Here is a 16,089-nt window from a genome sequence, read left to right as displayed (position 1 = left end):
CAGGCCAAAACTCTGGGAGATGATTGATTGACAGACAGACAGACAGACAGACACTTTGCTTTCTGTGTATTAAAATAAGCAGGCCTTCTGTGCTCATTCTTGTCTGTGCTAAAGAAATTTATTTGAATGAGGTCTGTGAACATTTACTGAGTACTCTTTACAAGAATAAAGCGTTAAAGCCTGGAAAGATACAGATACACCAGGAAGAAACTTACAGAAGGTTGATAACAGAATACTGGACTATATATAAGGGTTTTCCTAGAATGAATTAATAAAGTCCAAAACCTCTACAAAGCAAAGTGATACATCTATATTTTGTCAAGATGGCTGCACTTCTCTCCCTAGAACTGCTTGTGAGAGATCTGGAGAAGCTGCTTCAAAGAGACTCCACCTTAATTAACTCATATCTGTGGCTGGAAAATTACTCCTATGGTTTTCAAGATTCTGTATTTACTCAGACTGGAATTACAGATGCCTTACAGATATCTCTGTCATTCTTGTTTCCTTGATCTTGCTCACTGTGGGGGGTTTGATATTACCCTACCTCCATCCAGGGCTTCAGATCTCTCTATAATGAATGTGCCAAAGGAAAAAGAAACTTTAGACTTCAACTGATCTTCAACTTTCTCCTTTATAAATTCTAATTTATAGTTTTAAATGGTAGAGTCCTCACTTTTTTATATACACATCAATGCAAAGTCAGTTTTGAAAACAAATCTTCTACAGGGCTGAATGAATTTGCAACTGAATTAAAGTTTGATGAAGAAAATCAGTGGAAGCAACAAATGAGCAAAGCAAGGTTAGATGTACAACTTGATCTTTTAAGATAGCAAATTGTTGGTTATCTAATTCAGTAGTGTTGTATTTTTAATGTCAAAGAAAGAAAGTGTCCGATTTTTGAATGAAATATTAAAATAACTTGAAAAAGACTGTGATATTCATTTTGATGAAAAGAAGTACAAATTATTGCTAAGCCTCTAGCAGCAGACTGTCTCAGGTTGATTCTCATTCATGGGGAAAAAGCAATATCTGTATTTCAACTCAAGTCCTATTAGAATATTATAAGACTATTGGAAAACTTGGAAGGGATAATTTTATAGATAACTGAGTGTTACATGAAGGCAGGCTGCTGACCTTAATGGGAAATGATTTTGAGATTTGTAGATCTGGTACATTATTGCTTTATATCATGTACATTCCTGTAGCTGTTAGCAACACACTACTTATTTGAAAAGTGCATTTTAGCAACAGTTTCTACAAATGAATGTAAATAGGCATTTCAATAAACATATCCCACTAGTCCTTCAGCATTTCCTAATCACCCACTCCAAGCCAGCTTGAAAATGAACCACCATTTATAGCATGAAGTACAATATGTTACATTACTTCTAATAAACAGCCAAATGAAATAAGTTAAAGAAAAAGAATTCTAATGCATGAGATGGATTTTCAATAAGAGAGAGGCAAAGCATGTGTGTGGGTCTTTATTAGATTCCAATGGAAATCAATCTGAAATCTGATTCAGGCTAGTAAAATTAGATTTAGAAACTATTTAATTTAGTTTCAAGAGTGTTTTCCCTTTCTGTCGCCCAGCCACAGGACATAGAGAGATAAAATACTAGAGTGATTATTTCTTTATGGACACCTTCACCCTTAGTGAGGATTACACCTAATTATGCATTTCTCAGCAATCCAACTCTAGTGGTTATATCAATCAACCAATAATGTGTTTTTTTCTCAAGTACTTAAAAAGGCTTTGATCCTACTTTTACTTTTATACTTACAGGCTTTGTTTGATGCTTAAAAAAAGAAACATGAGTGTTCAAAGTATATGTCGTGGTTATTTCTAGAGGAAGCTGAATAAGTGCTTTTGTTGTTTAGTGAAATTGGTTGGTATTAGTAAAAAATACTAGTAAAGAAGTTAGTAAATTACTAAATTGGTCAATTAATCAGTAAACAACAGCTACTCATTACCACATTGAATTAAACATTGGCAGGGGGCAAGTGAAGGCAAGTGATACAATTGAGCCTGGAATTATGATTGTAAGATGATGATGATGATGATGATGATGATGATGATGATGATGATGATGATGATGATGATGATTAGGAGGAGGAGGAGAAATTCTAATTCTAAAATTCTAATATCCAGCAATAAGCAGCACATTTTGTTTGCATGTTCTATTGATTTAAGATTGAAATCAATTATAATATTCACTGCCTCCCTTCTCTTCTGCATCAATGGTTAATAATAATAATAATAAAGTTGGAAGGGACCTTGGAAGTCATCCAGTCCAACCCCCTGCTCAGGCAGGAAACCCTATACCACTTCAGGCAAATGGCTGTCCAATCTTTTCTTAAAGACTTCCAGTGTTGGAGCATTCTGGAGGCAGATTGTTCCACTGATTAATTGTTCTCACTGTCAGGAAGTTTCTCCTTAGTTCTAGGTTGCTTCTCTCCTTGATTAGTTTCCATCCATTGCTTCTTGTCCTGCCTTCAGATGCTTTGGAGAATAGCTTGACTCTCTCTTCTTTGTGGCAACCCCTGAGATATTGGAACACTGCTATCATGTCCCCCCTGGTCCTTCTCTTCATTAAACTACACATACCCAATTCCAGCAACCGTTCCTTATACGTTTTAGCCTCCAATTCCCTAATGAGACTGTCATTATGCAGGTGGCCATGTGATTATGCCTGATTTTATTACCTTTGTTGCGGCAGTCCTTAAGTGAATGCCACAGTCATTAAATGAACCCATTGTATCCAATGGGTGTTTTTGCCTGAAACACTAGTTTCTGACAAAAAAAATCACTGAAAATCACAGTTACATTGCCATGGGATTCTGCAAACAGTCATAAATATAGGCTGGTTGCCAAGCACCCAAAATGTAATTGCATGACCCTGATGAGGGAAGGTAGCCATCACAATTTTGAAATTGAGTTGTAAGTAGCTCTGGAGAGGGTAACTTTGACCAGTTGCTAAATGACCCAGTCATAAGTTGAAGATTGTAATTCACATCTGCATGATGGCATCAGGATGCATGTGATGTTATTGTAGCTCTTAATGAACACCTGTGACTAAACGTAACCTAATTTCTCCCAAGTTTTAAGATGGGCTTCCCATTTAGAAGCTGTGAAGACATTTTTATGGTGGAGCCAAAGTTGAATCATCTTCTCTTGGGGGAATCTGTTAGTCTTCTCATGTTCGTGCATTTTGTGGAGTATGTATGACACCATTTTCTCAGAAAGTTTTGGTTACTTCTGATTGCCATGTTTGAGTATTCACTTACCCCACTTATGTGTTTATGAGATTCATGTATTATTTTATTTATTTTATCACATTTTGGGTCAAGATCAAAAGGTTAACTTGTAAGGAAAGCAGGGTATTAACCGTTTTGAATTTTGAATGTTATTTACAGAAATAGGCTTGGTCAATGTAGTGAAAGCTACAGATGCAGGAAACTGCTTGATACTATATTTGGTCAGGCTCTTGATCCACTTTGATATTCTTTCAATACCTTGGAAAAGTCCAATTCCAAGAATTCAGAGAATTGAAGTACACCCAATCAGAGAGAAAGAGAAGATTGACCTATACTATAGCTCAACTAAGCTGATATAATTTCATAACTATATGTTCAATATGGATTTTTTTTAAGTAACATTTTTGCAAGTACCAATTGTTCTCCGCACATTATTGAGTGCTGATGAAAATTGAGAATTGCTAAAACAGAGTAATGTAACAATTTCCCTATCTCCCTTCCAAACCTAAGCATTTGATTGTTTGGAATTGCACATGACTTCTAATTTATAGGATACCGCTTCTTACAATATTGCTTTTTTAAAAAAAAAAAATCCATTTAAGAAATCGCCAACATGCAAAATAGCTTAAAGCCGTCATTTAGGGTATGATGGTAATGGAAGTAATTCCCTAACATTAAGGCTTATGTGGCAAACTACCAGTTGCGTTCTGTCTAATCCTTGCTGAAAAATCAGAAAATATATAAAAACACAAGTATTAATTGCACTCATTAGCTTCTGAGCAAAAAGAGGAATGTTTATTTCCAAAAAAATTATGAAGGCTTTAGTAAGGAAGTAAGATGTTGCCCATTCTTGATTTCTTTAAATCAAGAGAACATAAAGAAAGGCATCTGAACACTAACCGGCTCCCCAGCTACTTTTTAAAAACAGCAATTATTAACTGAGATCTACTGATATAGTCCTTCAAAACTCTCTGTATTGTTGTTGTTTTTATGCACAGGTGACTTACAACCATTCATTTAGCCATCATTCAAAGTTACAATGGCACTAAAAAAAACATTATCGCCATTTTTCACATTTACAACCTTTGCAATGTCCTTGTGGTCACTTGATCAAAACTTGGATGCAATTAGCATATATTAATGACAGGTGCAGTGTTTCTGAGTCATGTGATCATCTTTTGCAATCTTCTGATAAGCAAAGTCAATGGGGAAGCCATATTTACTTAACTATTATGTTACTAAAAACTGCAGTGATTCACTTTACAAGGGCAGCAAGAAAGGTTGTAAATTAGAACAATCTCACTTAACAATGTGAGTTTGCTTAGCACTGGAAATTTTGGGTTCAGTTGTGGTATTAAGTCAAGCACTATCTATATTTAACAAAAGACTATGGACAATGAACAACTTTAAAATAAATGTTTAAAAATTCCCATAACAAATATAAGCTGAGGGAGATATCAGAACTGACAGTTGCTAGCACAGCCAGGAGACAGGGGCCTCATCCTCTCAGGGGTCCAAGCACACAATAGGGCCTGATGAAAGCATAAGGGTCACCGCCATTTTGTGTGTGTGTGAATATGGAAGCCAAGTTCCTAATTTTTAATCATGGCTGGCTTCACACAATATGGAGTCCTTAGTGCTCTCTAAGCTTGGTTGTTTGCTTGGAGATGATTCATTACTCAACTAGATAATATCAGTGCTACTGTAGTAAGTATGGGTATTGTTCCCCACATTCACACACACCCAAACCCTACACTTACTAGGATTAATGATGTTACCTAATGCCTGGATGGGAGACTATTGAGAAATTCCAGGGATTATAGACTTATATACTCCCAGAAGAAAGTACCAGTAAAGCTTTTCCATACTGTTGCTAAGAAAATCCAGAATAAAGACTGAGAAAGTCTTTGCTTATGACTTTTATGTGATTAGTTAATCTTTCACTTGATAACCAATAGGGGATCATTCTCTGATTTTAGATTGAGTCTTGTATAAATTAGGACCACAACTGTATTCAAGTCAAATATTGGTTTCATTCAGTGGTGGGATTCAAATGTGTGAACAACCGGTTCTCTGTGTGGATGCCACTTCCGGAAGTCCATTCTGAGCCTGGGCAACAAAAAATTAGCTACTGGTTCTGCCGAACTGGTGAGAACTAGCTGAATCCCACCATTGGTTTCATTCCAGACATGGCAATGAAGGCACTGAAAGAATTTAACTTCAGCATGTAATTGGAAGATTGCAACATGGGTACAGTTGGGCACTCAAATGTTTATTCTGCTGCACTTAATATTTAATTCTAGTTAATCTAGAACTATTAGCAATTAAAATTCCATCTACATACTCCATTTTCAGAATTTTCTTTACCCTAGAGTAGCAAATTGTGAAGCCCAATTTCCCTTCTTAGATGTTTAAATAGCAATGAATGGAACAAAATAACTGCAGGTTGACAACCTTTCTATTAAAATTGAGAAACACTAATGATAAAGGTAGGTTGTTTCAATGACTTAATTGGATATGAATACAGAATTTATATAAAAGATAAACTTTACTGCCTTAGCCAAGAAATGATTTGGGGGGGGAAACCCTCAAGATTTCATAAATATGTTTTGTTCTGTTTTCTCCTTACAGAAAAAGGAAGCATTTTGTCAACTTTCATTGCACCCCTGAAGTATTTGAATCCTTCAGCAGCAAACATGGAAAATGAGGAGAATTTAAGTAAGCACTTTAATCTTCTTCATGTGGATCAGACAAGAAGTCCTCTATTTTCCATTTATTAAATTTATATGCCACCCATCTCGCTCTGAAAAGCAATTTTGGACAGCTATCATGTATCTTATATTTTCCTGAAATGAGAAATAGTAGAGTTCGTCTTTGAAAGTGCAAGGAAGTGCAAGTAAAACTGTTTTTTTGCTGAATCTTTTAATATTAAGCCAGCCTGTTTATGGTGATCTACATTGGCTTGTTAAACATTATTTTTGCCTATGTGGGATTGAGAAAAAAATGTATGTAATGTATGTATGTAGAATGTAAATGTGTGTATGAAAGGCCTGTGGAGATATGGATATATGTAGCATCTTTTTGTACAGATATTAGTGTTCATAATTGAAAAAAACATTGCATTTCCTTATATTAAATTACCCATCTTTAAGGTCCGGCAGTTAAAAACATAGATTTGCATTTCTTTAGCCTACTGCCAGAAAAAGTCATAGTATTGCCAAGATAACAGCCTCATCAAAATTAGGCAGAGAAAAAGCTTTTGGTAGTTCTGTTGATATAGCAGCTAGAATGAAGCCCATATTCTGATAAAGAACTTACACATCTCAAAATTGGTTTGGAAGTGAAATTCATAATTTCCAAGTATGAGTGGTGGAAGTGGAACCTCTTCTCACTCTATTTCTTGTATCAGGGGTCCCCAAACCCCGATCCATGGACCGGTACCAGTTTCCAGCCCTTGGGATCCGGGCCATGCAAGTAGCGGGCAAGTACATAAAGCTCTATTTGCGCAAGCAGCAGGCATACACATGCATCTATCCCCTCCACCCCTGCTCTGCCAATCTGCGGAACTGGAAAGATTGGGGACCGCTGCCTGGTATGATGCAGATGGGGAACAAGTAGCAGGTTGAATCCATGAGAAGGTTGAAGAGAATGAGAAATATCAGAATGTCAGGGTGACAATTCACCATTCACAGTCCACAGGGGGCTAGCTTAACAGAGTCAGTCAGGCTGCATTATGAGAATCATGAATGGAAATGATGAAAATTACTTTTACGTGTGTCCTAATGGCTTAGGCTTTGTTTTGATAGACCATGATGAGTGAAGACCAGCAATGACAATACTACTCACTGTTTTCCCATAGTATGGGAAAAATTAAAGTGAATTCCTTCTTTACAGGGAAATGCTATTTCTTTCACAAGATTCACTAGGAAAATAGATATAGATATAGAAGATTCTGAAATTGATACTGATACTGATATGTATATGGAAGTGAATTAGGCCACACCTAGTAAAAAAAATTACTTGGGTCATATGCAATCCCTAAAATTTTACACATAACTTCCAGGTTCTTGCAAAACTGCTTATTTTCATTGTGATTTAATGAAAAAAAATAAATTATGTGCATAACTGGAGAGTTTGTATATCTATACAGAAATCAAAGAGAATTCAGTGTTTGACTAGACTGTAACCCAGTGGCCCCCAATCTTTTGGGCATCAGGGACCAGTTCCTTGGAGAAAGGTTTTTCTGTAGAGCAGAGGGGGGTCATTTTGTGTGCTGCTGCATCCCACAGATGGGGCTTCACTTGTTTGCGCAGCCTGTTTGCTGGCATGCTGAGGCCTAGTGCCAGTCCGTGGACTGGGGGCTGGGGACCCCTACTGTACCTTACGTTTTAGAATGTTGTCAACTATTAAAGCTAAATGTGGCTATGTGCCCACAAAGAAATAATGTCTCCTAGCCTATTCACAGCTTTCAGGATAGACCAGGTCAAGTATCAACTTTACAAGGAACTTTGCTTTATTTTGAAGGGAATAATAGGAGAATATTGAAAGGCTAGCATAATTTCTCTCACACACAAGAGAATCAAGGTTGAACAATCTTGGGTTTCTTTTTTACTCTCTTCTCCTTTTCAGCAGAAAACTTTTGTCTGATATCTGTATGACGCTCTATAAGACATCCCCTATGGTATTTTTATACATCTCTATACCTATCATGTCCAAGACCTACCACCTCCAGAGTTCTAACCACACATTAGTCAGCATAGTGCTTCTAGATAGCCTACAAGTATTCATAACACTGGGCTTATATTCACTTGATACAAATTATGTAATTTACCTCAATTGTGGAGGCATCCAACACAAGTTATTTAATCTGCATGCATTTGTGATGCAAGTGATGCAATATTTAATCACACCCCAACTCATATAATAGCTTGCCCCCTTTTTTCAAATGCCCACACTTCAAAATAGCAATAGCTATAGCATTTAGACCTATATATCACTCCATTGTGCTTTACAGCCCTCTCTTAGCTGTTTACAGAATCAGCATATTGTCTCCAACAATTTGGGCCCTCATTTTACCAACTTCAGAAGGATGGAAGGCTGAGCCAATCTTGAGCCTGTCAGGGTCAAACTCCTGGAAAAGGGCCAAATTTGCCTGCAAGACTGCATTCTAACAACTGTGCCACCACAGCTCCTTATTGTAGGGTTTTCTCACAGTTGGCTTCTAGAGGCAGCATTCCTAGACACATAGCTTTGGGTATAAGAGAAATAAGAAATTTTCATTGTTATAGCAGTCGTTGATAATCTACTCAAGGTAAAAATATCTATTCCTCTTTAAAGCTATCCAAGTGTGTCACGTAAGAGTAAAATCCATATTTGGTTGGTGTGAAGAACCTGTTTGCCTTAAATCTTAATCATTTATGTTGACTGAGGTTCCATCTTTTCTATTTTTTTCTTACTTTATACACAATTTAAAGGTTAATATGTTAATTTTCTAAGCTAAAAAATTCCAGTTGTAGCCTACTACAATAAAGAAATTGATTTCCTTAACTGCATCACTGTATTTATCCTTTTCTACATCTCTTCCAGTGTTAACAATGTTCCTTTTGAAGTGCAGCCACCAAAACCATAGATAGTATGTGGACACACCATTGATTTTTATGAAGGTATTATGATACAATATAGGCAGTTTTGTTTTTTATTCCTTTCCTAATGACCCATGACAAGGAACAAATCAGCCTTTTAACAGCAGACACTCACTGGATCCATGTTTTTTCATACTGTCTGACACAATTCCAAGATCTTTTACTTTGTCAGATGGCAACATCACTAACTTTTTTATTAATGCACTCTATGAACACTATTTAAAGTCTACCTTCTGATCAATTGGCTTCCTTGCAATTGATTTCTCATTTTGTCATAAACATCACAACACTCTTCTATTTATTCTACTGCTGCATTTTATCAAGGTGAATTGCAGAGAATATCAGGTATCCATGGTAGGGTGGGCAACAACCTCAAAATGGCAGTGTCATACAACAGACATTTTCCCCCTTTTACATGTATGTAATACACTTGGTACTATTAACACCTCTTCCCAATGAATGCCCTTGCAGACTATTTTAAAAGTTCTTCCAGTAAGTCACAGATGCAACTGCCTTACACAATTGCATGAAAAAGAATGAGAATATGCATAACCCCTTCTCCCCATTTCAGAAGATGGGAGGTATTTGTCCTTTAGTCTATCGCTTAAGTTTGTTCACTTCTAAAACTTTTCCCCCAAAAAAATTAGAAATTACTTTTTGGTGTTTTTGCATCCTCTAAAAAACTTTATAATGGACTTGGAATATCTTTATGTTGTTTTTCAGCTTTTTTGTCAACATTTAAGTTAACAAATTCCTCTTCCAAGTATCTTCATTTCATTTTTGGAATTAGGAAGGAATGTTGAAAAATGTATGATTTAGTTTTCAGATAACTTCTCTATAAAAAAAATGAATGAACAAAGATCAAAATGATAATATGGAAGTAATTTTTCTATTACAATTGTTCTCTTTTCTGTGAGTAATTGCATGGAAGTCTTGCTGGAAAATTTCTAATTTAGTTGAACTTGGCGTGCGCACACCCACCCACACACACCCACACCCATTCAATCCCTACATCCATATGAGAACAATCACATATACTTCTTAATACAGGTAACAAAAATATAACTCAAAAATATAACTCAATGTTTATTTATTAAATATCAGCAAACATAAAAAAACTGACAGAATGGAACAAACGTAGAGAAAAATAGGAAAAAAGATACATTAACAACAGATGAGGACAAAAGGCTTAACCTCAATAATCATGTTCTTCTTTATTATCCCAGTTAGTCTGCACTATACTTATATATGTCTTCATATCTGTTTAAGATTTATAGAAGAAAAATGTCAATACCCACATCAATACTCACACTAGTCTAGACAGAGCAGTTTAATTTTTTTTAACTCGAGATAATTTTACTTCAGCAGAGAGAATTGAGCTAAATAGCATTCTCATTCTCCTAGTCTATTGTTAATTCAACTTTCACATTACTCTTGAAAATATTAAGAAATAGAATAATTTTTGTGGTTATAGAATTTAGAAGTATAGTTCCATGCATAAAAATGCTTGTGGTGACTGCTTGGGTATTTTTGTAAGCAAAAATGCTGCGCTGGAGGCTGAGAACCTGAATAATTTGCCTCAGATGTTAGGTAGATTGTATGATGAAAAGCATAGATCTGAAAAATTATTTATTAAAAGGCGAAGTGGTTGTGTTTAGCTGGAAAAATGATTTGAAAAATGATCTGTCATTCAGTTTTATGTGTGGATTAGCTTTAAAGTATGTTTCCACTATTATAATCTTAGATTTATGGGGAAGTAGTTTTCTTGATAAAGTTTTTTGGAAGTGGTTTGCCATTGCCTGCTTCTTATGACTAAGAAATGTGACTGGCCCAAAGTCATCCAGTTGGCTTCATGTCTAAGGCAGGACTAGAATTCACAGTGTTTAACGTAACTCCTTAACCCTACACCAAAGTGACTCTATTTAGATAAGAAACTTTTAGAATAAAAATGTATTTTGGCATAATGATGAAAATAGAGCTTGGGCTAGGCTTCCTTGAGGTCTATGATTATATTTATCTGATTGGTTAGCTTTCAGTGACTTGCTTTCATTAGTGATGTTCTTGCTGTTCTACTACGGCATTGCTTGCCATACTATAAAACATTTACCTTGGCATTGGCATGCCATTAGAGATATTATTGAGAGAGAATTTTCGTGGTTAGTAAGGGTCTTAGATTTTTGTTATGGAAAGGATTTCATATCAGGAAACATTCAGAGTGTTGACATTTCTGTTGACATTGGAATGAAGATAGCATTGACATTGGACTTATTTCAGTTCTGTGATTCAATTTGCTATGAGGCCTAGGTTAATAAGAAACCAGTAAAAGTTGACTGGCAAGTTTAACTAGTTCTAGATTGTCCCATGTATTTGTCCCTTTGTCAAGACATCAGGAGCATTATCAGTTTAAATTGCTAGTGCTGATCTGCCATGTACACAGGACTTCCCTGTTATTTGAAAACCTTGATTACAATTCATGCTCCTATGTGCTCAACTCAATAGCACAATCAAGGTCAATTAGTTTTTCATTGTTGTGGGCCTTCTCCCACTTGGTTGCTGCTCTTTGGAATTACGTCCCTCCTTGTGATCTCAAGTGGCTCTTTTTGGAGGACCCTTATGAAGATGGGAAAATATATCATTATTTGCTTTAATATTAGGAAATGTTCATTTTAATCATTAGATTGTATTGGGAAATTTCTTACATTGATTATTAAAATATTTTGTTATAATGTGCTATGATTATTTATATATATAAAAATTTTCATTTATCTGTACTACATTCAGTTGTGGCTACACATTCAATTAAACTACTACCAGTACTACTGTTACTATTAATTTGTGCACCTTTGTAAAATGCTTACTAAAAATGGAAAAATGAAGGAAGAAGTTTTAAGATGTGCAAATGCAAGTAGAATTGGCCTGTTGTAAGGAATGAATGATTCTCAAATAAAGAACCCAATTTGTTAGATGGAAATGAGAATTGGGTAAGTTGAATGCAGTGGCAATGGAGTACTTAAAAGAAATAGAATCACGAATGAATCTGTTTTAAATGAATGTGGAGTGAATACAAGAGCTATAGTGCAAAAGTAGTACACTGATATGAACTGGAATGTAGAGAGAATGAATGACAATTAAATTACAAAATATCTGAAGAATGAGTAACAGACTAAGAGGTGAGATAAGGCGAGAAAGTTAGGATTGAATGGAATTGATAAATTTAGAAACAAAGGGTCATTCATAAAATTGGAACATGGACATAAATTTGGTTTGCAAGAATAGGATGTTAATGAATGCATTTGTTATGAGCAAATGTTATGAAAAAATATTATTAACAAATTCATTATGAACAAATGTTATGAACAAATGTTAACAAATGTTATTAATATAGCTGTATTTCTTTTCCTTTTTTAATCTCATGTCTTTAATTTCTGGGCTTTCAACCTGCCAATTGATAAAAGAGATACCTTCATATAGAAATAGGTCACAACCTGGAATACACTCTTTGCATACTGTATAATTGAAATGAAAACATTACTGCCATACATATTATTTTCACCAAAAATTCCAGCCACCAGATAGTAGAGTAACCTTCAACAGGAATAACATTATCACTTCAAATGTAGCATGGAGTATCAGATGGCAGGTTTTTCTGACTTGTGACCCAGTGACCAAAGTAGTGCCGTTTTAATGGTGCATTACAGACTTCAATAGCACTTTATGATGCGACTGTGCCAGTAACACTGTCCTCATAATGACAGAAGGGAGAAAAGGCATGAGTCAGAGACAAAAGGAGGAATGAGATCTAAGAGATCTAAGATTAATCTTCACAAAGATTAATCTTCACAAATTTACAAATAAAACTTTTCATTTTCATTCTGTCAAATGAAATTAAGATTTTGGAACAAATAATTTCTTCAGTCTAGTATAAATCATTGGGATTTAATAATCTTACCATCACAGCTGTTTCATGTCAGAAACACATTTTACATTTGAGCCAACCCTAAGAAATGAAGTCATGACAAAGTGTAAAGTTGGTTTCAATTAATTAATTGGTTTAAATTAATCACTTAATGTGATTGCCTCCCTTACATTCGGTTAATGCTTCCTATATGTTTGAAAGCCTTTTCATAAAAAAAAAAATCCAATATCTTAGGGGCTGCCACAAAGAAGAGGGAGTCAGGCTATTCTCCAAAGTGCCTGAAGGCAGGACAAGAAGCAACGGGTGGAAACTAACCAAAGAGAGAGGCAACCTAGAACTAAGGAGAAACTTCCTGACAGTTAGAACAATTGACCAGTGGAACAACCTGCCTCCAGAAGCGGTGAATGCGCCAACACTGGAAGTTTTTAAGAAGAAACTGGACAGCCATTTGTCCGAAATGGTATAGGGTTTCCTGCCTGAGCAGGAGGTTGGACTAGATGACCTCCGAGGTCCCTTCCAACTTTATCATTATTATTATTATTAAGTAGGCCATCAGGTCTTACCTCAACAGATCTTACACATTTATTCATTTATTCAGGTTTGGGACCAGTCTGGAAGTCCAGCCAGGAAATGAGGCTGTCAAAAAGTATGGTGTCAAAACACCATCAAAGTTGACACCCAACCAGAGCATAAAATGATTGAGAAGCCGTAGATAGAGGAGTCCCTGCAGATTTTATTCCATTAGTCATTGCCGACTATAGTGGGTGGTGCTCACCTCCTTTTCAAGGCCATTGAGCCAACACTGTCCAAAGACATATAATCATGGGGCCAGCATGATGTCACGGAGCACTATTACTTTCATACTGAAGTGGTACCTATTTATGTACTTGCATTTGTATGCTTTCAAGCTGCTAGTTTGGCAGGAACTCACTCCATCGCAAGCTTCTTAACCACTGAGCTATCACACTGCCCTAAAGAAGTTGTATAAGAACAACTTCCTACTGTATATATTTAGTAATTTTCCCCCTTCCATTCTATGAAACATAATAATTCAGTGGCAACCATAGAATGGAACCTGATGGTTTGAGAAGCTTGTAGTTTGCTTTCTTAATATGGTATCATTCATTGCAAGGCTGTTTTGGGAGTCTTCACCCAACTCATTTTTCTGGCCTTAGACTTCTATTCCAAAGTTGTTCTGATAGAATCACATTGAATGAGTAAGATAATCAGGTTCTAAATGGAAGAACAAATTGGAATAGGAGGAACCTATTGTTTAATTTCCCCTAAAACAAAACTATTATTTTCTTTGTTCCTTTAACAATACATGAGTACAATATAGCATGTCATGCACTTCCATGAAAGCTTCTGACTGAAAAATATCAGAAAAAATTAACTAAGACAGATACAAGATTATTTTTGCAGAAAAAGAAAACACGTGCCTTCATAATAGTACTGTAAGTGTAAAAAGAATTCCGGACTTGCAGTTGATCAGACGGTCAATATAAGTCAACAGAATAAAGACCAAGGCTGTGTTAACAGAAGTATAGTTTCTATATAATAGAGAACCATAATTTTATTTTATTGCAGAATCCATTCCAAATGCTATGTGCATTTCTAGGCATCATATTTAAAAAAAAAAGATTCAAAGAACTCAGACTAGTTTCAGGGAAAGCAGGTAACAGTGCTCAGGGAATGGAAAAATAAATCCTACAGGAGAGACTGAAGAAAGTGGGATGTTTAGCTCTGGGGAAAAAAAGACAACTAAAGGAGAAGAAGGCCAAGACTTGCTGTCCCTTATGGAATGATGTGTTGAAATTACAGGCAGGCAAATTCTAACTGAGTGTTAAAAAGAAAAGCAGTGTAAGTGGTACTAATCATCCAGAAAGATCAGATTCTCCTGGATGAGTTGAATAATAGAAGCTAGATTACCATCTTTTGGGGAAGCTTTCATTTGGATTCTAGCATTGAACTGGATAGTCAACTTGATGTCCTCCAAGTTTCAGATCCAGTTTAGTTTGTAGTCAAAGTGTTGGCCTAGGAACCTCAAGACTGTGGATTCTAGGCCTCCCTTAGGCATGAAAGCCTTTCCGTCAATCACTCTCAACCCACCTCCCAAGGTTGTTATGAGAGAAAATAGGAAGCAAGAATATTAAGTATGTTAACCATGTTAATGTTAGTTTTAAATATAAAAATAGGATAAAATAGGATAAAAATCTAACAATAATAATCCTTTCCAATCATAGTAATTTATGGAAATAGTTAACAGGAATAATTATGAGGTAGTTAGGCTTGAAATTATCACAGTTGCAGAGTTGCCTGCAATCAAACTGAAGGGAAAAGCCAACATTTTAGAAGACAGGCTCAAAATTCAGAAGGATCTTGGCAGACTTGAAAACTGGACTCTATCCAACAAAATGTGAAAAGTAAAGTTTTACACTTAGGCAAGAAAAACCAAATCTAGGAGTCTTAGTGGACAACCACTTAAATATGATCCAGCAGCATGCTGCAGCTGCCAAAAAAGCCAATACAATCCTAGGTTGCATCCACAAAGGGATAGTATCAAAATCACATGAAGTGTTAATACCAATTTATACTGCTTTGATAAGACTACACTTGAAATACTGGTTTTGGTCACCATAATACAAAAAAGATGTTGAGACACTAGAAAGAGTGCAGAGAAGAGCAACAAAGATGATTAGGGCACTGGAGGCTAAACATATGAAGAACAGTTGCAGGAATTGGGTATGTCTAGTATAGCAAAGAGAAGGACTAGGCGCAGTGTTTCTCAACCTTGGCAACTTTACGATGTGTGGACTTCAACTCCCAAAATTCTCCAGCTAGCAATGCTAGCTGGAGAATTCTGGGAGTTGAAGTCCACACATCGTAAAGTTGCCAAGGTTGAGAAACACTGGTACTAGGGGTTCTTTGAGAGCAGTCTTCCAATATTTGAGGAGGTGCCACAGAGAGGACGTGATCAATCTATTCTCCAAAGCACCTGAAGGCAGGACAAAAAGTAGTGGATGGAAATTTATCAAAGAGAGATCCCGCCTGGAATCCATAAGACAAGACACCTCTTTGGAGAAGATGGATAGATTATATAGAAAACAAATATGGAACTAAAAAGTTTCATTTAGTTTTTGAGTAATATCTGTGATTGCTAATGTAATATATTTTATTAAAATTAAATATTTTGTAATAAATTTGATATATTGTTTAGGGAGCTAAAGGATGTTATAGATTTGTTAATTTAAGGGTAACATAATTTAAGACAGA

General features: G+C 35.8%; 1 protein-coding gene across 1 annotated transcript in view; it reads left to right on the top strand.

Annotated features, from left to right (window-relative positions):
* Positions 1 to 5,504: 5,504 nt before the first annotated feature.
* The window catches only part of ADARB2 (adenosine deaminase RNA specific B2 (inactive)), a 136,233-nt gene continuing 125,648 nt past the window's right edge, over positions 5,505 to 16,089 (top strand). The window contains exons 1-3 of the mRNA XM_029283249.1: positions 5,505 to 5,508; positions 5,890 to 5,976; positions 6,668 to 6,850. Coding sequence (XP_029139082.1) covers positions 5,505 to 5,508; positions 5,890 to 5,976; positions 6,668 to 6,850 — 274 coding nt within the window. The remainder of the gene's footprint in view (positions 5,509 to 5,889; positions 5,977 to 6,667; positions 6,851 to 16,089) is intronic.

The sequence above is a fragment of the Protobothrops mucrosquamatus genome, unplaced genomic scaffold, assembly GCF_001527695.2.
Source record: "Protobothrops mucrosquamatus isolate PMUCROS unplaced genomic scaffold, P.Mucros_1.0 scaffold42, whole genome shotgun sequence".
Lineage (NCBI taxonomy): Eukaryota > Metazoa > Chordata > Lepidosauria > Squamata > Viperidae > Protobothrops > Protobothrops mucrosquamatus.
The sequence above is the reverse complement of the archived record's forward strand: the minus strand, read 5'-3'. Positions and strand labels throughout refer to the sequence as shown.